The sequence below is a fragment of the Botryllus schlosseri genome, chromosome 2 (assembly GCF_051294905.1).
Source record: "Botryllus schlosseri isolate E-star chromosome 2, Bs_hap1, whole genome shotgun sequence".
Classification (NCBI taxonomy): Eukaryota; Metazoa; Chordata; class Ascidiacea; order Stolidobranchia; family Styelidae; genus Botryllus; species Botryllus schlosseri.
The window spans coordinates 16,714,213-16,740,675 of record NC_137237.1 but is presented as its reverse complement, the minus strand read 5'-3'; the positions used below and the strand labels follow the sequence as shown (position 1 = coordinate 16,740,675).

The 26,463-nt window shown below is 40.6% G+C and overlaps 2 protein-coding genes across 2 annotated transcripts in view; both read left to right on the top strand.

The window, feature by feature from the left end:
* Positions 1 to 5,007: 5,007 nt before the first annotated feature.
* The window catches only part of LOC145433842 (protein TANC2-like), a 127,950-nt gene continuing 106,494 nt past the window's right edge, over positions 5,008 to 26,463 (top strand). The window contains exon 1 of the mRNA XM_080311097.1: positions 5,008 to 5,028. The gene's annotated coding sequence lies outside the window, so the exon portion shown is untranslated. The remainder of the gene's footprint in view (positions 5,029 to 26,463) is intronic.
* Positions 8,555 to 23,164, top strand: LOC145433841 (voltage-gated delayed rectifier potassium channel KCNH5-like). The gene is made up of 13 exons (XM_080311095.1): positions 8,555 to 9,033; positions 9,160 to 9,343; positions 9,711 to 9,802; positions 13,918 to 14,036; positions 15,777 to 15,890; positions 16,885 to 17,239; positions 17,669 to 17,818; positions 18,113 to 18,315; positions 19,070 to 19,322; positions 20,750 to 20,955; positions 21,284 to 21,376; positions 22,254 to 22,316; positions 22,371 to 23,164. The coding sequence occupies exons 1-13, from the start codon at positions 8,976 to 8,978 to the stop codon at positions 22,794 to 22,796; spliced, it is 2,316 nt and encodes a 771-aa protein (XP_080167221.1). The 5' UTR covers positions 8,555 to 8,975; the 3' UTR covers positions 22,797 to 23,164.

Below are 26,463 nucleotides of genomic sequence, written 5' to 3'. Positions count from 1 at the left end.
TGGTGTAGGAAATTAGCAATATGACATCACGAGATGTCAAAGGCCACTGCTCACAGGGAACATTTACTGAAAGTTCGTGACCAAACGAACCGGAACCTTCCAGGGGTTCCACTATTGCTAGCCAGTATACGCAAATATCGATTTCATACAAATTGCAACTATCAATCAATTCGTATCTTTGTGTAAATTTCCCGTCAGTGATATCAATTGTATCATCCTTGGCTTCAGCAGTATCCGTTAACGTATGATATGTCGTCTAATGTCGGAAAGTTTACTTTTGAACTTACCGCAATATACGGTGTTTGCGGATGATATGTTACCATTACGTTTGCTCAATTTGTTCCGATATTTTTAACGGCGCAGTAATTTCGTGATATTGTCGCGGAAAAGGCGCTAGAATACTCCTTCGAGTTTTCCCGTAAAGCAGTCGCTCCGTTTTAGCCGAGTCATGCTTTATTGCGAATCGTCGTTCGTACAGCGATAATCGCAAAATACACGGGATTACTTATTAATCACGCTGACGTTGGTCTACTCACTGTTCCTGTTTTAGCAGGGCGATGTTTATTATTATTCACCACAATAAATCAGCCTTGAAACAACAAAATTTCTGAAGGTGTTGACGTCCTGAGATTTGATATTGTATTTCGACACAATCGAGGATTCAGCATATTTTCAGCGTGTTGATGAACTGCTTTTTTCAAATTGGACTTATAAGTTTTATTTTTCAGCCTAGTTCAGGAATTTTCTAGTCGAACCGCCGTCAGCTGATACTCGCTTCTCAACATCTCACGAGCCCGGATATATCTTAAGCAAATGCGCTGGCAAGTGATTTCAAACAACAGATTGCGAAAGCAAATATCTGCAATCTAAGCATCCACATGGTTGCCCCTTATGCCAAAGATTCACTTGTGATTTGTTTTTCGCCGCTTTAGTGTTATTATTTATTGCGCTGTAGTCAGGAAATTCCAAATTCAATAAATGCGTCAAAATATAAGCTCAACAAATCATGAGTCAGGACCAATCGACCACCCATTACGTAATGGCGTGCAAAAGGCTGCATCAGATTATGAGACCGATCTAACCTGATAGAGGAACAATGGTATCTTTGCAACATCATTAGAAGGGGAAGCGCTTGCGTTATCTCGCATATATGGCAGAATGCATCAATTTTAGGTACACTTCAACGAAAGTTTTTAATCGAACGTGCTTGATTGCGTTAAATTGTGCCTAGTCAATTTTCCTCCCGTAAGTTTATTTGCTTGATAAGACGTACACGTATTAGATGCATGTTTTTTTAAATTAATTTAAGGGATTCCAACTTTAACCATAGTATCTCTTTCAATTCGAATATGAAAAGGACATTCATTCAATTTCTAATAGCGTAACTGTGGCGCCATATGGCGAGAACGATTTTATGTCATGAACGTAAAGGTGTGTAAGTAGGTTAAGATTATTCGCAGAAGACGCGTCTTGGTTTGAAAACAACCAATGATCTCATCATAAACAGTAATCTGATACACGCTGCCGAATTTCAACAGACAGCAATCTATACTTGAAATCATCAAGCTGCGTTAAAGGAACTATGAAAGTAGCAGTAGATACTGCAAAACTTTATGATGTCTTGGACTCCGCATGCAAATATTATCTGTGGGAAATGGAGACAACGGAAATACCGAGTCAATGAAACTGTAAATTTACGCCCATAGATGATATGAATGTCGATGTGTTGACGCAAACTTGTAGTGAACCTATATGTCGGACGGTCGAGGAATTCTAGTGAAGTGCATTGCATTCCTGTAATATTTGTCGAGACCGCTAATACTTCGAGCAAATATTGCTGGAATTCTTACCTGGGAAATTCAAGTCGCTGAATAGCGAAATCAGACAAACGAGATTTAACCGCTTTGAATGACTGTCAACATCGTACTGCACTTTCGACGTTGGGTTATCAATTCGTGACTAGTATGCAATATTGCTATTGATTTCGAAGACAAATCACCTAAAATAAAGTTATCGCCACCATCGGCCGAAAGCCCATTGTGCTTCATTGAGCAATATAGCTGACATTATATTAGATACCAATGTCTGCTGTGACGTACATGACGCGTAATCTCGAAAGAGCGGTTATAGAATAAACCGAAAAGACCGGCTTTCAAGACTAAACTGCCAATTGCTTGACAATGGTAAGTATATGGTGGATATCCATTAGAACATGGTTTGTTACAAAAAGTAGGCTATATCAGAGGTCATGACAAGTATATACGAAGTACAAAGCATTGTTAAAGACAATATTTGAATGTGCTTTCGGCTGCGGTATATTCCAAGTCGATACTCAGACACGTTTCGTCGTAATTGAACCGTTTTTGGGTAATATGGACTGGTACGCTGTCTAAATTCCACAGATGGCAGGATTTAATACCCAAAACAGTTTCAGGCCGCAAATAATCTACGAGTTTGAATTTTTAAACTTCAAAATCGGAATCAACAAACTCGAAAAATTTAAGGATACGTATCGATCACACTTTTGCGAGCGTTCGCAATTTTTGTCCCGCCTCTGATGGTCGCAATATCACGTGGCACGATGCTAATAACTTATTTTACTAATCGGGCACGTGACTGAAAATGATTTTAACTAATTGAAACATTCGATGTCCGAAGAATCGTCTAACGACCGCGTCGTTTCCTTACTGTCTGTCTTGTTTCCACTGTTTTCCGGAAATAACAGCAGCCATTTTGATTAGGGGCGCTACGCAGAAATTTGCTTTGTAACTTTCAACATTCATACATTACACATTACTTCGAATTACCACGGCTTCGTGCACTTATTTCATTTCAGTCAAATGCCGGTGATTTAGAAGACACAAATGTGCTGGTTTACTATACATGTTGAATTTTCAGACAACTGTGCGGATAAGAGAAGCATAAATTGTGTGTCCAAGATTACCATGCATCTTTAAAATCGGAAATGGTCAGTTTAAAAAGAATTGCATTCATTTCATTGTATCAATACCAACCCATATTTCGTTATTCGCGACATGCTTTGATTCGCACGTGTAGGCCAAACAAATTTAGACGCGCTTGATTTATATTGCTAAGATGGTTCTTCGCGAACTCATGGAACAAGTTATTCTGTGAACAGTTCATTACGGTGGACAGAATGCCTTTGTTGTTGTTACGGATCATTTGAAAATACCGGTGAATTTAAATCTACGATTGTGAGTGAGACTAAGCTCACATCTGTGCGACTACTCGATATTGGGTGACACTTCAGTTGATGCAACTTTACAACATATCTTTCGAAAGAATTCGATGTAGTGTTCTGAGCAAAATATTTTGTTATCTGACTGCTGTTTACGGACTTAATTTTGTAAACAATCATGTAATAAACAATCACCATAAAAACAGTTTAAGAAGTTTTATAATAAAATATTTATCACACACCCAAATATTTGTCTATTAATATATATTCAATGCAAATAATAATTACAAGCATATTCCCCATGTAGGCTTTTGTTTCCCCATGTAGGCTTTTGTGACTCACCTAATGTTGCCGACATAGATATATATATTTATATCGAGAGTCGGCAACCTTTGGCATACAAAGAGCCGTTTGAGCCCATCTTCATAACCACATAAATCCCTCCGATAGCCGCAAATTCTGTATCACCCCTAATATAAAGATAACATCTCTTACAGTTTCATTGCATTCATGTCGTAGTATTATCCTATATATGAAATCAAAGACTGAACCTGAGTCTGGAAGCAATGCTAATGTAATAGTAATAAAATTTCGAAACTTTCACGATCAAAGCTTTAGTATGGCCTATATATTGTCGACACTAACGAAGGACAGATATGGTATCGTCATGACATAATCGTTATGGAATGGAATGGAACTTTATCCCGTATACGCGCGTGCTACTACTTCGAACATTTATTGACAACTTTATTGGTGGCGGTCACTAGGGCAAGTTTTTGCAAATGTATTGCCCAAAATGTAAAGGTGTGATTTAAAATCATGCTATAAAACTATTTCTAGTATGGTTCTCTCTTTGATTTGCTCGCCAAAGAGCTATATGATCGACTAGCTGCATCTCGATGATATCTATGAAGCAATGGCATGCAAGCTAGAAGTTCAAAAACCCGAGCCAAGCACGACAGTGCCTGCACTATATGTAAATAGATCGCTCGATTGATGCACAATCGTTCAAATTTGAGGTCCTTCCCCATTTGACGGATGCCCAGTGCCCAGGCGAGACCTTCGAAAATTACATTATCAAAGAGGCACCTTTTCAGGATATTGATTTTGTTAAAGTCTCCAATACTGAGTTTTGCTGCAATGCCTTGGGTCAAGTTTGCAGAGCTAGGGGGTTAGGGTGTGGTATTTAACATGTTTTATGGGTTATCGCTTTGCTGTTTAACTTTTGCGATAAATTACCGGCAGAAATGTAGCTTTTCGCAGTCTCGCCAGGCCATCCGGAAATAGGAAAAGCAACAAATTTGACTGTTCTGCAGGAGCTGACAGCGAAATGTGGTCATGTAGGTTACAATCCAAAAGAACATAAATATGTATGCATAATCGATTGAATAGCGAATAAAGAAACGGAACAAGCGTACAGCCAAACACCCTGCAAATCTTAAACTGTTTGGCGATACAACGGAACATTTCGAGCATCCTAGTCCTTCATAATTCTAAAAATATCATAAATGCAACTTTTGGTATAAATGAATTCAACTTTCTCACAATTTTTAGTGCAACAAAAACTTGCCCTAGTGATCACCAATGCGATTCGTTTTGGGTAATACCAATTCTTGGCATCAAGGTGCGAGAAGAAATTTGCAAGTACAATTAGGACTCCCGAAAATTCTTGTTATACTGCAAGAAAGTCCTCATAATTTGGGGAATCTGGGAAATGAGTTTGACAATTCCCTCATCGAATACGGACATACTGCTGTAATGTTGGAGATTCGCGGTGAACGTACTGACGATCTAGAAATTGCAGTATTGGAGTATTTGGTTGTATTGAGGTAAGCATCGCCTTACTGGACGCTGGGCGGTGCGAAACCCTCGCGGTACAACCGATACTTCCAATCACTCCCACACCTAGGAGAAGTATGGCCGTCAGGCCTTCATGCTCCGACCCGGGATCTGCGTCAGCTTGCCTGGCCAGTATCCCAGTCACAAGTATGGTGGCGGCGGGACAAGCCTCCGCAGACGCCCCCAGCCAAAGCCGGCTTGTGACAGCCGTCTGCACCTAAAAAGTGAAGAACTTTGAAGGTAAAAAGAAGGCAACCAGAAGCAACCTTAAGGGAGCTCTCGGGTACTTTGGACCGAAGAGTGACCTATAAAGGCGCTTGTGGCAACAGCAACATGGTGTAGTGCCATGCGGCTGCCACAAGCGTAACGGGGTGGAGGTTTACTGCGGTTCCTCCAGGTTACCCCCCCCCCCCAAAAAAAAAAAAAATCTAGAAATTGCAGAAACATATACGTTATGTATTATTTCGATTTTGAACAATATTTTGCTGTCTTTTTGTTCTTGATTGCAATATACTCTCGTCGCAACTACAGCGCACATGCGATTCGTCGTTCGTCAGGAAAATCATTATCCAAAAACCAGGATATCACAATGAGGAATTTGTTTTGAGCACATATTGCGAACCAATTTTGGCGGACTATCGGAGGAGAGTCATACGTTAGATTTTGACACCCAAAACGGAATTCGAGCAGTTGCTGAATCGTACAAGACTAAAAGCTAAATTTTATAGCCACTTCGTGTGCGAGATGTCATTCCAAATTGGAAATTGTTTTGCTACATGTAGCATTTGGCCCGCCTGCCGCAGGAGGCACAGCCCTGTTCAGAATTGGATTGGTTAAGACTTCAATAAAGTCACAAAACGTTCATCGGTGGCGAGATAGCGTAGTGGTGGGTCGAGTCCGATCGAGGTCAGCTCCAGAGCTCCTACTCAAGCGTTGAAGGTTTATCTAGGCTCCTCCTCGCCATCTCATCCGTATAAGCGGTGTCCTTTGAAAGCATATAATAGTGAGCCGTGTTACAAATCGGTAGCTACGTAATAAACTGAAGATAATTGGCTTGGTGTAAATGACCATAGTTGTTGACAAACACCATGAATACCTCAAAACGAAAACGAGCTTCAGTCGTTGTAGCATGTTCTTCCCATCGTCGCTACCCATGCGTGGCGTATCCCTTACAGAAAGTGACGAAGCGCTCGGCTGTTGCGAAGTTAAACTCAAGAGAATTTTAGATGCACCACGATCTAAAACCCATTTGGGGGGCATCGCGATTCAAGAGCCGTGTTTATGTTATGAACTAAATATTAGGAACACTTTGTAATTTGATCACAAACGACTCACAGGCAGAACGTCAGAGAACTTACCTCGTATTCGTCACAATGGATTTGAAAATATAATGTTGCCAACAAGCTTACGATTGCGTAAGCTCGGCAATACTATGCTACCTTCGAATAATATAAAATAAACTATAGTGTTATTATTATTATATTCTTTATTCACAGTAAAACTGGTAGATACACACATAATCCGGGTAGCAACCTGCCCCCAAAGGAAAATGGCGAGATTGGAGTAAATTTTTAAAATTTCAGAAATACATTCAAATTGTTATTCCTATGCAATACACGGAGAAGTCAGATTAAAGAATTGCAGCAGATGAAGAATTGGCAAGGGTTACAGAGCAGAGGTAGAGATGATTGAAGATGAAGAATCGAAATTACAGAAATTATGCTGTGATTCACAAGCGTAATTTTAGTCCAGTGGTGCATTCAGGGCCTTCCGAAGAATGTGCACAGTGCCCAATAATGTGATCTTTTGGATCATGTCGAATCGAACGTTACCCGGAATTTGTTGGATATGTCTCATGAGTTTTTTGCTCACGACCCCTGTAGCACCAATGACTATCGGTACAATGTTTATTTTGCATCGCCACATTTTCTCACATTCCATTTTGAGGTCTGCGTATTTGGAGTGTTTTTCTGATTCTTTTTGCAGTAGGTTGTGATCAGCTGGGACAGCCAGTTCAATGAATAAGCATTCTCTTTTCTTTTTTAGTTTGACGATTATATCCGGGCGGTTGCTCCTGATTTCGCGGTCAGTTATAACTGGTACATCCCACAGAATTTTTACTTGTTCGTTTTCTGTCACTGGTGCTGGGCTGTAATCGTACCAATTTTTTGTCGAAGTGGTGATGTTAAAATGTTTGCATAATTCAAGATGAATGTATTATTATATTCTTTATTCACAGTAAAACTGGTAGATACACACATAATCCGGGGAGCAACCTGCCCCCAAACGAAAATGGCGAGATTGGAGTAAATTTTTAAAATTTCAGCAATACATTCAAATTGTTATTCCTATGCAATACACGGAGAAGTCAGATTACAGAATTGCAGCAGATGAAGAATTGGCAAGGGTTACAGAGCAGAGGTAGAGATGATTGAAGATGAAGAATCGAAATTACAGAAATTATGCTGTGATTCACAAGTGTAATTTTAGTCCAGTGGTGCATTCAAGGCCTTCCGAAGAATGTGCACAGTGCCCAATAATGTGATCTTTTGGATCATGTCGAATCGAACGTTACCCGGAATTTGTTGGATATGTCTCATGAGTTTTTTGCTCACGACCCCTGTAGCACCAATGACTATCGGTACAATGTTTATTTTGCATCGCCACATTTTCTCACATTCCATTTTGAGGTCTGCGTATTTGGAGTATTTTTCTGATTCTTTTTGCAGTAGGTTGTGATCAGCTGGGACAGCCAGTTCAATGAATAAGCATTCTCTTTTCTTTTTTAGTTTGACGAAAAGAGAATGCTTATTATTATTATGCTTATTATTATTATTATTATTATTATTAATATAGTTAAAAATGTTAGTGGCGCTTATCTCCCTTAAGGGTCTGGTGCACCACGGTCTGAAATTACCTCCTGGTATAAGTACCCTTGCAATGTAATTCAACCTCGGCTATATACGACTCAAAACTTAAAGGATTCTACGACATGATAGCACGAATTCAGCCACAGGGGTTAATAGCTCGGGCTGGACCAAGAGGTTATAAGTCGTGAATGGGATGTCCTGATGACGGCATGACTCAATGAGAAAGGACCTTTGAAAATCATATCTTGCACAGTTCAGTAGAAAATGGTCGACGGTTTCGGCGATATTACAATGGAGACATAGCGGAGTATCTGAACATCCTATTTTGAACGAATGGGCGTTAAGCCTACAATGGCCGGAGCGCAGACGGAACATGATGACCTCGAATTGCCGACATGCATGCATTGACGGTAATTTAATTGAAATGCAACTATGGAAACGCTTATAATGCATCTCTTTATCTTCACATGCGTACAGTTCCTGCCAGAGAGTTCGCGAATATTGGCGGACAAGTGACTTAGCTTCTCCGATGGTCACCTCAGGGACCTGACGATTGGGGCCAGACAAAGCCGCAGATGTTGCTTCGCGGTCGGCGAAACTATAGTGTTACTGAAAAATCACTAAAGCTAAATTATATATTATGACAATTACTAATTGAATTATTGAAAGCTACGAACAGCCGCGTCTAAGCTACGAAGAACAGCAGCATTAGGTATGAATGAGCCATGGATTGCCGGCCTCGGATTTAGAGAACACTTTTGTATTCGGGTAATTTAGTCAATATTGACCGACAACATACATTTATCGCAGTTGTGTGATTAAGCGCAATGATCCAAGGTTGTGCTATTCACCACTATGGTTAGCTCCATTCCAATCTCACAAAGGGAAGATTATAACGCGTAAAGCATCCTTAATAGTGGTGTTAGCTATTAAAAGTAGATGCAATTCATTACATAAAAGTATACGCCATATGCTCAGGAGCAGCAGCTTCAACGATACCATCGGATTTGAGCAATGTATTCGAGGTTGTTCGTTGTTCGTTGTCACGGAACCTCATATGCTAGAAAATGAGCTCGAAGACCACATGCGAAGACAGGAATACAGATCCAACCTACAAAAATTTAAGTGAGTCGAAATCTTCAAAATCGCCCCGTACGATGATGTCAAGCAACATATCTAGCTGATAACCACGTGCGAGTTTAAGATTGGCGAATTATCGTAGTACTCTAACTGTTGGTTTTCCAAGCACAGGGAGAGATTCACGCACAGATGGAGTTGTGCACAAGAAAAGACAAGAACTGCCAAGGCGTATTGCTAACCTGATTCTTCACTATGGCAAATTCAAAGCACATTGGGATTGGTTCATATTGGCGTTAACGTACTACACAGCTTTTGCTGTACCTTTGGTGACAGCATTCGACATGGTCGACGAAAAGTACGTTGTCTTCCATTCAGATCGCGTCAGAAAAATTCATTCCGTGATCAAATCAATGTATAATGTTATATAATTGCGATGACGATCTGAATCTCGGGTTTCGAATCAGTAAATAGGAGTATCTGTTTCAGCCCTGAACACACCCAGCTAAGTGTATACTTTCACAACCCTTCACGAATCTAAAGTTTAGCGATAAAAATATAAAGTTTTGCAGTTATTTAGAGGATAAGTATCAGTGGAAATATCAGCATTCAAAGCACGATTCTAATCGTTTGATGGTATATCATCACATACGTGAAAAGATGCCGTTTTGCAGGAAATAATCTCACGAAAGATGCATGATTTTAAAATTATTATTTTATTTTAGTGGCTGGTGGATACTGGCGGACTCTTTGATCGACATATTCTTCCTGGGTGACGTTATCCTTAATTTCTACGCCACGAGAGCGGGATCAAGAGGTATGGTTTCAGGTAGAATTGATGACCCATTGAAATAGCGGTGCTTATTTCGGAGAACTTTCGAACAGGTTATGAGAAAAACAGTTTCCGCAATCAAGTTGGCCCACGTAATCGCATATCTTCGTAATAATGTCATGAGATAAGAATTCGATGAGCGTGAAAATTCGGAAAAATTTATTGCCATTTAAAATTCTACGTAAAAACATATACTTCGAGGTTTCAGCGATTAAAAGTCCGGAACGTGAATGTTTGTCTTCGGAAGCTTGTAGTTTGATTAGTGAGAAATGCAACATTAGAAATGGTTTAGACAGGGTAAATGCTTTGGAAATTCCCTAGTAGAATTTTGTACCTCTCGAAAAAACGCTAAACCCTCTTGATAGCGCGGAGTGTTTATCAGTGAAGTAATATCGGAAAAATTATTAACTACGCATCCGCTTCAAAGTGTGGGGTCACTTTGTTCATCAATAGCTTGCCGAATACCTTACTTACACTTCTAGAGTACTTCACAAGACGTTTGCTCGTCTAGGAACTCCATCCTAATCAATAATTTGGATTCCACCAACATCTTACACCTAGAGAGAGAGAAAGAGAGGGAGAGAGAGTGTCTTTAATTTTTATCCAACTAAAATACAAAACAAACAGACGGCAAAATGACGACATAGAAAACACGTACCACAGTATTTGGCATAGGATGGGGAAGATCGATACGATCCTGGAGTTTAACTAGTCAGACCACGCCCGCATCCAATAAGTACACTGTCTCCATACAATCTGACTGTAACGAATGGGTGTAATTATTTTTTTAAAAAGACAGAAAGTTTAAGAATAAAAGCAAATCAAAGAATCAATGTCTGGGCGAGGGTACAGGGCAACAATGTTACTATGACGATAAGAGGTAATCAAGTATAGGTCTTTTTTGCAACGATTATTCTGTAACTCACGGATATGTCGTGGCAATGCATTATTATTCGCACCCTAGTGTTGTTGTTTTAGTAGTCATTTTACGTCTGGAAGATATCATTTCATGATTCCTTTTCTACTAACATTTAGCACGGAACAATTTCGTTACCAGGAGCGTCACCGTTTTGATAGATTTGTATTGTATGCGTACATTTCGTAATTACTGTTCTATATTTAATAACTACAAATTGAATAAATTGATACAAGAAATATAATTCAGGATATAGTAGCTTATCCGGTAAGCTTACTACGTGTTTCCCTATAATACATATTTGGTTTGTGACTGGCCGAATGAAACCGGCGAATTATTCTTGGCAAGGAGTGACATGTGTGGATTTAGTGAAGTTTTCGATTATTGTAGCTGTCATTATATTTTGCTGCCAGACCATATATACCTGATGTAAGAAGAGGACAAAAGTAGACCACCATTTTCACCCCGCCGATGGTTCTCAGAATACAACATATTTAAGGGTACAACGAAGAATGTGCTCGGAATCGCTGGTATTGCGATTGTCAGCCAACACAATCAGAGCGGTGCGGTAGCGGTATACCACGTTATGACCGAGCCTCGGGTGAAAATGCCAATATACACGGGTCGCCTGCAACTTATCAACATTTTGGTCAGAATACATGAGATGTTACGGTAATTTGGATTCAAGCCGGTAATACAGTGTGCAGGTTATGGGGTAATAAGTCTGAAGACTTGTATAGACTGTCAGAGCATTTACTACAATAAGGATCGCAACATCCATAGGTTTGAATCATAGGTTTGATTATTCGGAATATGCATACTCTTGTGAAGCAGTGAGAAAATTCCACAGTCAAGGCGGCGAATAATAAACGATGTTATGCGACACGGTGATAGGTTTAGATTGGAAAATGCCCGCATATAATAGTTATACCTACTCTTTACAATTGCGCTCATGAGACCTGTAGAGAGACAGCAATTGCATACAGTATAAATGACATTTCTCGTGTGATATTTCAGCTCTTGTAGGTGAATGTATCGAAAGTCCAAAAATAACCACATTGTTATAATTATTCTTATGAATTAAACGAATTCAATGGTGCTTATCGCAGAACGGAATAAATTTTACCCGTGTAATAGCGCCATCTAGTGTACAAGCAGTTTTTCATTATGAAGTAAGCCACGGAAATTGATTTATGTAATCTGTTGGATAATCCAGCTTGTGCAAAAAATTATCGAGACAACAGATTTCACGTCATCGCAAGGGGCCGCTCACACCTTCATCTGTGTGCCTTGGAGTCGATTTTTATCAAAATACATCAACCCAAGCTTTGTCTATGTATAGGAGTTCGTGTACCACCTTAAAATAGTATATTGAACGCTCTCTTATTTGAGATTTCATTCCATGCTGGTGACGTCATATTTTGTGATACGATTGTTGATGTACAATGTTCTTTCCAATTCTTTACTAGTTGCTGACGATTACCCCAGACGAGTGTCAGCCGAAAATATTCGGGTTCATTTCAATATGAATATACTATTCAATTTTATATTGAAGTTCTGTACTCCAAGAAGCTCCTTCCAATCTATATTGAATACTTTCTTGGGAATCGACCATTCAAGTAGCTAGATTATTATTTTTTATATAAATCTAAGAGTATTCAAAGATAATCGATGGGATTCGTTTCGTTTCAATCTTTCATTGGTCCTCAAGCATAAGCTTTGAAATTAATACAGGGGCTGCTTGATTTTCCAAGTTGAAACTTCTGGGAAGGGAACCATATCATGATCATCCCTTCCTTCATCATGCATACATACACAATAACCGCAATAGCCCAAGAGCCCAACAAAGTGTAAAATAAACAAAATATGCTACTCCTGCCTATAATCAGGTCGCCGATGTGGTATCCGACGTGCATTGAGATGTAGCCTATACTACCAGAAATCTGCGTTTGAGTTCCGACATACGTTTATCCAGAGTATCTGCTTTCTAGGTTTCCAACCAAGGAATAGGTTAAAACAACACCAAGCCAGACAGGATATGCCCACACACAGACATAGAAATGGTGTGAATTTCGCTCTGACACCATCACCTGTCTTCACTACCGGTACCAATATATATCTTTGTTCGGTACAAATTACCGGTCCTGTTTCAAAATGGCTTTACGTCGTTCACAATTCAATAAACAAACAATTAAAGACGACTAAACATCCAGGCAAACTACAGCGGTGATACAGAGAGCACAATCTGTAACTGCTACGGCCTCGCAGGCAACTGGCGACAAATTATACTGTTACTTTACTGAGCCTCTGTCATGTCATAAGTTTGACGTTACCGGTATCTGCGACTTTTCCATTACAACGAATAGCCAATGATATCCCACTGTCGGTCCGTGGACATAATAGCATGCGACACTTGAGCATGTGGGTAAAACTTGGGGTTGGGGTTAGGACCGACATTACATAGGCTAAATCCAATACCCTCTTATCAGATCGCGCAGTTCCAAAAATTTTCAATTCTAGCGCAAAACTTTTCAACGTAACCCGAATAAAGTCATCTCTTCCGAGTTCGAGTCGATTCAAGTCGTCAAACATTTTCAGTCTGTGTCGTCATCCCAACACTGCATCGTGGTAAATCCTCCCCGGAAATGTTGAATAACCCCGCGTTCGCTGCACTAAATGAATACTAGTCCATCCTAAAGATTGCCAGACGACCACGACCTGACCTTTCGATCTCGCCTTCTGTGACATGCCACCTCTTTTTGTCGCTTGCTTTTTTATATTATCTTCTTTTACTTTTCATTCAGTGTGCAACTGTGCATGCCTCCTCTTTACATCGCCTAGGCCAAGGTGGGGGTCTGATTTCGAAGACTATGCTCCAAGCCGTTTCGACATCTTCCTATCTTTTCATTGTATCGCAATTTTTGTGGTGTATTGAACTGATTGCTAACAAACCGAACCGTAACATTGCTGACGATGATACTAGAATAGGAAACACGGCATAGAAAGCTACGTAAGGACAGTAGATAAACTGAGGTGCATTGACTTCAGTAACGATCATCCCACAGCATCCCCATTTATTTTACCTACGAGCCGCCCGGCGAATCATTAAAGTCTTCTAAACCTAGTCGTGGCACGTCACCTATACCATTCATGGTAATAATGTATAGTATATCCTCCTTTCCAGGTGAAATCATTACAGACTTTTGGGAAATCCGAACTCGATACATCAAGTCGTGGTTTTTGCTGGACGTTTTGACCTGCATTCCGTACGACGCGATATTATGGCTTGCAGGAAGTGTGCATGTACGGATGTTTATCTATGTAGGCTATATACTATTAGGCAGTGTTTCTTAACCTTTTTAGCGCTCTTACCAGCGGAGCTTTCATTACAATTTCTCGTACCCCCTGCCCAGTGACAGTGCCCATAATCGCAGCAGCACTTTATCAGGCCGCTACCGAAAGCTGGTCTGGGGCCTCCATACTCCATGGGGTTTTTAACACAAATTCCGGTAAAGGCAATTTCATAATTACCCTTTATAAACATTACTCACAAACAAGCACACTCTTTCCGTATTGAGTAATATACAATAATTACACGATTCTTGAACGGATGACATATTTATTTATCATGAGCCTACCGCCTATTTCTTGCCTTTTACCCGGTCAAAGCATGAAATTTCCCTAGCGTTTCGTTAATAGTATTGGTACTTGCATAAATTACATTTAATTTTTATGCTCTCCCAGTCCACTGGATTAGAGTTTCCGGCAGAGCTGATGGAGGTGGTGACTTCGAGAATGCAAGGCACTGCAATTTACATCTTCCGCCGTGTTCAGCTGTGGATGGTACACATATATGAAACCCGGGAAATCCATTGATGTGAAATCGCGCAAGGCCCAAAAAAATGAGTTGTATAAATCTGCCCCATAAATTATCACAATATATGTTGGTTTGCGAAATATTTGCTTCGTATAACCCTCGTTAAGAACCCATGCTACAGATGTCATACTTATTGCAAATATAGTCAAACTAATTAATAAGCGCCGGTGTTCTTTAGGGTTTCCATACGTCATTCATAAGGAGGATCGGTCCTCGTTTTTGGCAATTCGTCCTCCTTTAAAGCTGTGAGAGGTAGGGGATGGTACATGAATAACTAAAAAAGGCCCTAAATGACGCGAAATCTGTATCTGCACGGCGATGACGGGAGGCGGAACATTTCGTCACCGCCAACAGACTTTACGTGGGAGCGGTTTTTCTTGGTCAACCCAAAAATATTTCACGTATAAGTTTATATATTACACGTTTTCTCGCCCACTATGATATCTTTTGTCACTTCTAAAAGCGGCCTCTTTTCCGGATCTCAAAATATTGTAAACCGACCTCTTACTCAGTTACACTGGTACGTACAAAACTAGGCTACTTTACCAGTAGTAAATGTTTGCTCCGAAGCTACTGATGTAAATGCTTTTTGCGGTTAGTTTATGATGTTGAATGGCAGACAATAACTTGTCTGATTTAAAATGTGTGGCTGCATATCCATGAATGCAGGAGACTGCATGGCATCTTGCCATAATTCATGTCAACTAACTAACTAACGTAATTTCCAAGTAATTTCCTTGGTAGTGCTACAACCTACAACAGCGACATTGGCGATTTCACATGCGAAGGATCCGCACTAAAGTTCATTCCACTATAAAAGAAATTCACAAGTTCAAAAGGAACCTGCCCCAGTTACTCATAAAGGGTGCAGGTCATAAAACAATTAAGACTTGCAATATATGTATCTATAGGCCTACATCTCCAAAGTATTGTGACTTGGAAATGATAAGTGCAAGCTGCAAGTATAACCAACCATATTTAATTGTGGCTGTGCGAATGTAACTGACATATAGGTAGCCTACAACTAAATGGCTATAATGTCCAAGTTGCATTGAAATAAAGGCTCTCACTCTGGCAGACCTTCTGCTGTGAAAAAGGGTACACTTGAATTTGAGCAGGTTCAGCGTGCTTTTCTATGCGGGACTTTGAGATACTTCTCGTTGTAGACGAACACGAGATTACTGGGAGCATTGAAAACTTTTCGTCTCCTCCGCCTGCTACGGATAGCACGGGATCTGGATCGCTACTTCTCCAGAACCTATCCCTCCATCTTAGTACTGGTAAGACTTGAATCAAGGCAATATCAACCAGCGCTACTGGGCCATACACTAAAATGCGTGATCAACTGATAATAGTTACACCTGCTGAGTAACAGAAGATGTTTTTCTTGACAATAATTTCTCATTGTATAATGCAAGGCATTGTCTTTGCAAGTTGCATTTTTTTAAAAATATTTTTCATGCAACCTTTATCAAGTATTGTGCAAATGTAAGAGAGTGGTTTAAAAAACATGCTCGAAAATTGGTTCTATTCTCTTTGATTTGAATAACAAAGAGCTACGTGATGGATTAGCTGCAAGTCAATCTTATCTATGACGCAACAGTTGGCATACAAGCTAGAAGTTGAACAACTCCAGTCGAGCACGACAGAGACCGAACTAAATTTGAAGTGGAAGAATGACTTGCCTCTTGGCCAAGCCCGCAAAAACGGAAACGGCTAGTGACTAGTCTTTCGAGGTCAAGTTTTGTTGAGATAGCTTAGTAACAACTGTATGTTTTCTGCAATGCCTTGGATCAAGTTTGCAGAATGCAGACCTATGGGGTTTGGGGTGTGTTATTTGACTTGTTTTGGGGATAAGGGAGGGATGGATTATCGTTTTTATGCTGCGTACCGGCAAAAAAATATAATTTTCGGCGGTCGGTCTCGCCAGGCCGTCCGTGAAATGGGAAAGTACCGAATTTGACAGCTCCGCTGGAGCTGACAACGAAATACTGTCATGTATGTAGGTTTCAAACCTAAACATAAAAATGATGACTGAATGATCGATTGAATTACGATGAAATAAACGGAACAAGCAGACACCCTGAAAATCTTACACTGCTGGATTATACGACGGAACAGTTCGAGTATCCCCATATCTCGCATAACTTTATAACTCTTTAATTTTAATAGAACTTGTGCGTGAATGCGACTTCTGCTGCAACTTTTGTTAAAATTAACTGCAACTTTCTCAACTTTCTGCACTTCCCACCTGCTGAGTTCCAAATTTTCCAGACGATTCTCATACTGCTACTTTGTCATTGGATCGGGTGCGCTTGGTATTCCTTGGCGGTGACGGAGGCCGCTTTTTTCCTACAAAATCAGCGGCAGAGCATCGGTGTGACGGTGGCAAGTGATAAACCCACGGTTACTTCACAATATATGCACGAGTCCGTTGAAAATAGAATTTTTCTATTCGGGGATGGTTATCTGATTCACGCTGCTAAACGTGGCGCAACGATTGATAGCCTTACCACTAAACCTGAAACTGCCGTACCGCCAGCCATGCGAACGCCCAATCCTCCGAAGAACTGGTTACTCCGTCTTGGAGAATCACAACGCGAGGAGTTTTACTTCGACAATGTCACAGGTACTCTCTAATTCACATCGTGACGAACTTGTTTTGGCAACAGACTCTTATACATAGTGTCTTATAATATATTGCACTTATTGCGATCTGCGTAATGGCAGTATATGCCCGTGACATTAGAACTACTTTGTTGTCCGGCAGAATATATGTAAGATGTAGAAACAGTATGATCATTGTTCAATCGTAGTACAGTCACAAATAAGAGGTCCGAAAAACGTAATTTTTAGATTTGATTTTGGAGTAGTCGAAGCTACTTGTTGTTTTTCCCGAAGATATGTTATGATTGTGGAGCATTTTTGTTCTTTATTCATAGCTGATGATTAATTGATTCTGTATTCCATATGCCATTGCAATTAGAGTAATGCCGAAGAGGCTAATATGAAAACGACTTATTGCAATGTTTTATAGACCTGCTTTTCATCCCTCTAGATCAGCTCCTAGGTGGACCTGGGATTCCGTCGTGTTACATCGCATGTCTGTATTTCGCGCTGACAGCGATTGTATCGCAAGGATTTGGAAATATCTCTGGAGAAACCCACAATGAACAAATATTTTGCATCATAATGCTGATGTTTGGAGGTGATCATTCTGTATTTAGCTTCATAATATCGAGAAGAATCGAGACATCGTTAAGAAGTAGTACGAGATTTCAATATGCCTGCTTTCAAAATGTTGGCATGTCAATGTTCCGAGTAAACTGCGCTGCGTAGCGGATAATCAGCATCGACAAAATCCCGTTCTTTGATTAGCCTCAGCTCTTTGCTCCTGGTCATGGCACCTTAAAAATGACGGAAATTTCTGGTCATCTTTTCTGTTGCAACTGTTTGATATACCTCGTAGTCTACACAATATGATATGCATTCGTATTTTAAGGAATTATCTACGCTACGATTCTCGCGAATGTTACGAATGTAGTACAGACCATATTGTGCGCCGGAGAAAACGAGCTTGATATTGCCATGAGGCTGGTACGAGACTTCAACGGGTCTCACGAACTTCCTAGAAATGTGAAAGATTCTTTGGAGGAGCACGTCTTCTTCGCAAATGCTAGTACGAAAGGAATCAGTCCCGATAAGGTAGCATATCCCGTGCATAAGTCGCTAAGACTTCGTTGATCAATCGCGTAATCAATTTTGAATTAAGCTCTATAATCCTAAGTTCGCGTCAGAATAGTTCGTCCCAATGCAGATTTCATTTCATAAATTGCAAGAAAACGTAATGCTATTGAATACGCATAAATTGCAAGAAAACGTAATGCTGTTGCATACGCAGGGAAGGACAATGATATGTTGTCATCAATAGAATTGAAACCCGAAGCTAAGTATACAATCCAGACTCTGAGTCGTTCCCTTCGAAAATCTTATGTCACGAGCTGATTTACAGCAAGGCGACAGGGAGAACAGTAAATAGAAAAAAGTAGTAAAAGTGTCAAGTTACTTTTACATTGACATTGGAGCAATAAAACGGAGATTCTACGACCTTGTCTGGGTACATAAATGCGGCGTTCGGTCCTAAACTACCACCGAATCATATGTGTGCGAAATATTCCGTACAGAGTTGTTGGCAACAAAATATTTCATTGTTTGTTTGTCTTCTCCTCAAATGATAGTGCCATATCTCATAGTAGTGCTTGTCACCGCACACATAAATCAAATTCACCAACTGCGTCGTAGTCTTATCATATCACGTATAATGTCCCTCGCTAATAATATCAAGGCACAGAAACCATCAATTTTATCTTTCGTTATTGTCAATCTCATGTTGATTAAAATATCTCACACTGACAAGCGACACAGAAATGAGAATAACAGACATTTTACTTTCCACAAGGTTTTGGATTTCTTGCCGGAACACCTGCGAGCGGAAACTCGTGTCCAGCTGCACAGGAACGTGATGAACAGTCAAACCACCTTTCAGCGACTGACCGCAGCCAGTCAGAGGCGCATCTCCTCAAAATTGGAAAGAATTTATGCTACGCCCGGCAGTGTTTTGATCAAAAAGGGGGAGGAAGTTACTGACTTGTATTTTATCATTTCTGGATCATTGGAAGTTATTCAAAGCGGTCAAGTAGTTGGAGTTCTTGGTATGGAAATTCGCTGTTTTATGAACGATACAACATACGCTGCCTAATCGCCACAACAGTTTTTCGATATTACAAGGCTATTTCTCTCTCTCTCTCTCTCTCTTTCTCTCTCTCTCTCTTTCTTTCTCTCTCTCTCTCTTTCTCTCTTTCTTCCTCTCTCTTTCTCTCTCTCTCTCTCTTTCTCTCTCTCTCTTTCTCTCTCTCTCTTTCTCTCTCTCTCTTTCTCTCTCTCTCTCTCTTTCTCTCTCTCTCTCTCTCTTTCTTTCTCTCTCTTTCTTTCTCTCTGTCTCCCTGTCTCTCTCTTTTTCTCTCTCTCTCTCCGCCAAGGCAATATTAATTCCGATACAGCTAGTTCCCTATATGATACGTGGTCCATATTAGTGGGAATGAAATAGGACTGTAACATGATTGCTCAAGCTCATGCTCAGTTATCACTATTTTATGATTTGTAATGTTCACTCGTTTAGTTCACGACAGTAGATGTAGCTATTCTGTCAGGATAGTATTAGCTCAGGGGCGGCTAACCCATGGCCCGCGAGGTAATCCTCGAAATTAGGTATATTATCAAAAAATAATTCACCTAAACCAAATAACCAAAATTTGATAAGCTTGATCGCGGAATTTGGGATTTTGATGACTAAAATATCAGTTCCGATGCCTTGGCGTAGCCAGGTGCCAGCCACATTTTTCGTGGCTATAGTCGTTTATGATCATATAGTATAGTACAATATCTCGCATGTTATCCAAAATCTTCGATATTTATAAGTCCAAACACCGAATAATCCTGTCCTTGCCAAAGGAGCCCAGCGATATCTGCAGAGGCGACCCGCAATATATGCAAGTAACATTATTATGCCCGAATTTATTCATTATGTATGAAAAATTTTCGCGCTGTGCCCGACTAGGACATGGTTGCACAATGCACACTGACTATTCATTTCATAATTATCATTGGTTTTGATGCGTATTATTATAAGTATTGTTTTCGCCGTTACCTAATCCGGTTCGCTCCCATCGGAAGACTAAAAAAATGTCATGAACATTCAAGTGGCCCGCGCAATGATCCATAAATCTAATGTCGCTCCTTGGCCGAAAAGGTTGGCCACCCCTGTATTAACCGGCAAACGCAGGCAAACGTCGGAACAGCCAAGTTACTAATCTTATATTATGAATTCAAATAAATTGGCGTTCTGGTTCTTGTGTGTCTGTATCGTAATTCCTGGCCCACATATGCTTGACCTCGCACAATGAGTGGCGAAAAGGGGGTATTAGTAACGAATATGACAGCAGGGGCTAATAGCCCGACTAACGCTCACAATGCGACGAATTTATAACGGTGATACATTATGGCAGCAATAATACCAGATCGTTCTATGGCTTGAAACCATATTCTTTTACATACATCAGTTTTTCTGCTGTATTTTCAGCTCCATCGGACAGCTTTGGTATCGCCTTCTGGACAATCAAGAACATCAATGCCCCGGTTTTCAGTGAAAGCACGTTGAAAGCACTGACTTACGCCACTCTGGAAAAAATCTCTCACGCCGATGCCTTCGAATCGATGAAACTCTGCTTAGATGTTCAAAAAATGTTCTTTCGCACATTTGTGATGACTTACGACCTCACGAAAAAGGTATTTCTATAGGGTGATGAAATCGGCAGATTGGGCGCGTATGATTCTTGTGACAGATTCCAAGATTAGAATACCTAGAATACAATTGGCTACTTCTCAACAGCATGCAGAGTTTTCACCTATATTAGAGCGTCAATGAATACTTATTCAGAAATAAGGATGAGCCGCATGCTCCTTGGGTATACGTACAGTATGGAGTGCTAATAACAAAATGATCCGTGCATAACGAACAAATTCTTTGCCTACCAGCCGTCTGCGTCCTTTTTCTCAGATAGGTCCACACATTGATTATAACTAAAATATTAAACTTCTCTTACATTCTGTCTAGGTCGAAAACCACCGCATCCCGGAACAGAAGAAGGGAGAACACGGGCCAGCTAGGACAGACAACTTTTTCGAAATTTTGTTTCGCAAGTTTAGGGTAACTTAATTGGAGTAACGATCTGCGGATGATTTAAGCTATCAGTGAATAATAATTATTCTACCAGTGTTAGTTTTACTATTGCGGTAGGAGGTTCCATATTCTAGGGCAGCGGTTCTTAACCGGGATTCATATGATCTCTATGGTTTCGCTGAGCCATAGAGGTTTCGCTGAGGTTTCGGTGGAGATCAAGGCACGCGCCCGACTCATATAGCAGAAGCCATGCGGATTTGCAGTTATATTCATTGGTCTTTTCTTTTGTGTGAAGATATGTTTTAATGGTTTGTTACTTTTAATACTGTTTTTGATGCACATCTCATTTTGTGCATCAGTCTGCTATAGTACAGATGCTTTATGCGGCAGTTCCTTTGTTTTTGTGACTCGAAAATTTGGGTTTCGCCGAAGGATTGCAGATTATCGTATTGGTCCGTCAGAAAAAAGATAGGGTTACCATTAGTCCTCCTTTATCAAGAAATCGTAAATGAACTCATTTTTGGCAATTCGTACCTATTTATAGCTTTGACGGACAGACGATTGCACAGACACAACCAAATAAACGCCATAAATGGCGGGGAAAAACGGATCTCTACGGGAAGGATGACAAAAAACTGACGTTAAAGCGGGTCTACGGGGAGTCGATTTTGGAAATTTAAGTGTCCTCTTTTCCAGTTCTTAAAATATGGTAACCCTTAGAAAGGTGAAGGGCCACTGTTGTAGGAGCATGGCAAACAGGACAAGTGATTCTCTTCGAGGCATTACGCCGATCCGCAGTACCTGTGACGTAACATTCGAGTGAAGTTATTATTCTCTCTCCTTTCCTAATTTGATTATAGTTAGGCGCCAATGTGTTGATGAATTTTAGCAAATTCCATTTCAGAGAGGAAAACGCAAAGTATCTCCGGCGAAACCTACTGGGTTACCGCATTCGCAGATGCCAGAAGTGGGTATATGATAGATAAATATACGATACGAATGAAATCAATTACGTTTCCAGACGTCCGATAGCAAGAATCCGCGACCTGAAGATAAAAGTTCCACGAACATAACTAACTGCACAACGAATCCCGATCAGATCAAACTCATCCCAGTCAGAAACCTCTCTGTGTACCAGAAAAATGGTGGGGCGGGAATGCGATACCGCAACGACACTTTGATCACTGCGACGCTGGTGTACGTGACGAAAGAAAATGGCCGATTCCGCCGAATTCAAGACGTGACTTTCAGTCTTGAAAGGTTGGAATGGATGACGATGGACCTGCCTATTCAGACCAAGGAAACTTTGATGTCCTTGCTAAATATGAAAACAGATATTTCTGATCAATTCGAATGTATTAACAAGAAAATTACCAGATACGAAAGGATGATGGACAGAATTGCGATGTCGATGGAGCAAAGATATGAGTGTCCAGTGCGATTTTGAATTGCGAATCGTTTTGGAATCATAATCATGCTCTTCAAGATAGCGCATGGGTTTAATTGTTGGTATATAGGCTACATATACAACATATTCACATGATATGCATTACATCGTGCGATCATTTTATCGAATATTTATGCATAAGCTGTATTGAATGTTGCATATGCTTTTCCATATATATATAGACACGTACAAAAACTTCATACGGAGGGTAAACAGTCAACTGATTAGGAATTCTCGTTAGCACTAGCCCTATATTGATGTCGGTGCGTATAATATTGCCACTCAATTTATAATAAGATAATTCCGCGTAAAGTATAAGAACAACAATTTCTGGTACCTCAAATACATCTGCATCTTACCATTTCTCATCCTGTTTTCGTTTCTGGCCGCATGTACTGATGTTGGCCATTACAATGAAGAGTGTGTCTAAGGTAGTTATACGCGAGTTTGTTACAAGTGTAGAGTGCCTCCTTACTTCCGTTAAAAATCAATACGTCAACATGAAAAAGCAGGTTTAAGCCAATATCTTCAACACACTAAGGAACGGAATACTGATATACAGGACTATAGAAAGTGAAAGTGAACAGGACAGACTCACATAGACAAAGAGAGAGAGAGAGCAGAATGGCGTATAGTAAAGGTTCTCAAACTATTTAGATTGGTACACTCCTCTGGTGAGATCAGGGATATCTAAAAGATATTAGATATCCCTGGGTGAGATAGGGTCGCTCTACAGATGCGACACCAATGCGTGGCTAGTTCGACCGAGATCGACGCCAGAATTCCCACCTACGTGTTAGAGACGCGTCACGTGACTGCGTAAGCGGTGGTTTACAAATGCCTAGAAGGGGGGTGGGTCGTGCTATAAGTCTGCAGATCAGGAACAAAAATATGGAATAAATGGTGTAAATGACGCTAGTATAGTGATAGTCGAAACGCCATGAATAGTGAACCTACAACTCTGCGTTTTATAAGCGTCTCACGACCCAAGAACCATAGCAGCAGTTAGATAAACTCTTCACAGTTCTGTGAAACATGATTTATTACAACAGTCTTGGATTCGGTGTGGTTGATTACACTTCTTCTTCATAACATTTTAAATTACTACTCCATTTTGGTGAGCGCAATACAAATGGGGTCCCACCCATTTCCTAGTCTCTTTTCCTAGACTATTTGCCGAAAATTTCCCAAGACCGCTGAATCCTTGAAATCGATCCCAACGCAGCTGACTCGAAAACTTGCACAGTCGCCAAATCAAGACAAGTATATTTTCCGGAATCATTTCAAACGACGCCCAGATGCATGGGATCCGAATACTCACAGCGTTTGTCGTTCCCAAATCGTGATTTTATTAATACAGCCACAATAAATATAGGGTAATCGGCGCAAACTATGCTTGGTCTCTCCAGTCGGCACATAGCACAAACTATTCTAGCATGTCTAATCAAGTTAATCCTACAATCTCATTGATGGTATGGTATACTTCACAATACCACTTAATTAGGCGTTCAGAACATATATAATATAGCACTCGCCGCGTGATCTTGAAGAGAAGGCATGGGATAAACCTTCGAAAAAAGTAATGCTGGATTCAGCAAGCATCGAATGCACCAATCGGATTTTTACTTAATACTTTATCCGGTATAACATGCAAAAGTTGGCTATTTACAGGGAATGGAATAAGAAGGATTATCACTCCATACCTTCTGTTACACCAGGGGTCGCCAACTCAAAATAGGTCGCGGGCCACTTTTCCAAATTCCTGGAGGCCGCGGGCCGCATGACATCAATATCGATATAAAAGTAGGCAACGCAGTTCAACAACCACGTCTGATAACTCTACGTTATTACAACGCTGTGCTTTCTAACATAGGCGACGGTTATAGTCACCACAAAAGAACTAATATTTTATTGAACAAACACAAATACAACAAAAGGTATCATGATCATCAATGTCATTATATTTTGGACTATGAGCTGTACACGATACCTGACAATGACAACACTCTTGAGCCGCTAAAACAGGGGTGGCCAACATTTTTGTAATTCACGGCCGCATTTCGCGTACTCATGTAGCCTGCGGCCGCATACCGGTGGTTAGTCGTGATAAACTAGCTGGGGCCAAATACCCACGTTATCATGTCCATGTCCATTGCCGGTACACTCCGAACTAATCTATATGCACATATCGGCTTACTATGCGCACCAAATCGTTAGTAGTTACGTTGTAAATAGCCACAGAGAACCAATCTGTGGTCGCGCGATGCGCGAAAAATTTTTCATGTTCATGAGTGAATTTCGTCAATAAATATTAGTATAGTTTCACATATTACTATAAAATATTTATCCTTTCTCGGCCAATGTGATCAGATTCCCAGATACAGCTGATGCAGGGGGTATCTGCGAAAACTTAGGGTTGCTATTACAAGTGTCGACAGCCGCATAATTTTCCTTCTACTGCTGCAGATTGGCCACCCATGGATTGAAGAATTAATATTGGGGTTAGCTATACACGGTAGGCCTACTTGCTAGACAACTATCTCCTCGTAAAGCATTGTCTTTTGGAGCGCCCGAAGTCGTTTTGCAGGCGTCTCGGTCTTGGCAGTGGTGGGCCATTGCACGTCAAGGCAATATGCCCATTCGTACCAGCAAATTCTTCATCCATGGAATGATATTACCATGCCGAAGCCGTATCAACTAGTGAGTAATAGTGATAGTGGGCACATAGAATGGCTCACTTTGAAAAACAACAACATTATGTTTCAACTGAAATCAATTCTAGCGTTTCAACATGATTTACTAAGCGTTTTTCTGAATTTTTTTCAAATCAGGTCGCGGGCCGCAAAATAGGACCTCGCGGGCCGCATGCGGCCCGCGGGCCGCGTGTTGGAGACCCCTGTGTTACACGGAGTATTTAGCACCAACCAAGATCCCAAATAAACAGTTGATAGAGATATACAGATTCTTACAATCACTCGGTCGGTTTACTTTGTATAATAAATGCCAGAAATAATGAAAAAAGAATTGATTAAAAACAATAACAGGGCTGCAGTGAAGGGATACAAAGGGTTGCGCCTAGCTGACGCTGATACATGATCTTGTCTACTTCGTATCACCATATAGTGTCCTAAATGGTGTGGGCACAGCGAGATGTAACGGCTCGCAATCAGTACCGAGGTATCTGGCGATTGATACCAATTTGATAGGGGTTCGCCGCAAGCCGGCAAGCCGGTCAAAAATTACCGTAAAATTGCCTTCGGCCGATTGGAAAGTGTGACGTAGATCAATCGCAGTGAGCTGTGAGATTAGCTTGTGTCCACAACATTGTAGGGCACTTTGATTGAACTTAACATGATAGGGCACTTTAGAAGCGGCAGGAGTTATCGTATGGATACATGTGCTATACAAGGGGATTGATGCCACGGTGAGGAGACACAAGACGTGACTAACTATACCTCTAGGGGCCCGCAGAATGTCAATGGTTGCGAACAACTTAACTTACTTATGTACCAAGAAATACCAAGACGCTGTACCGGGATATCGACCTTCGGATCTTATACTATGCCGTTGACATGCATATAGTTTGTTACATCTATGCTTTTATGATCGTACGGCATTTCTACATAGTGGCGCAACGGTCTCGTCGATGGGCCGAACCTCAAATCGC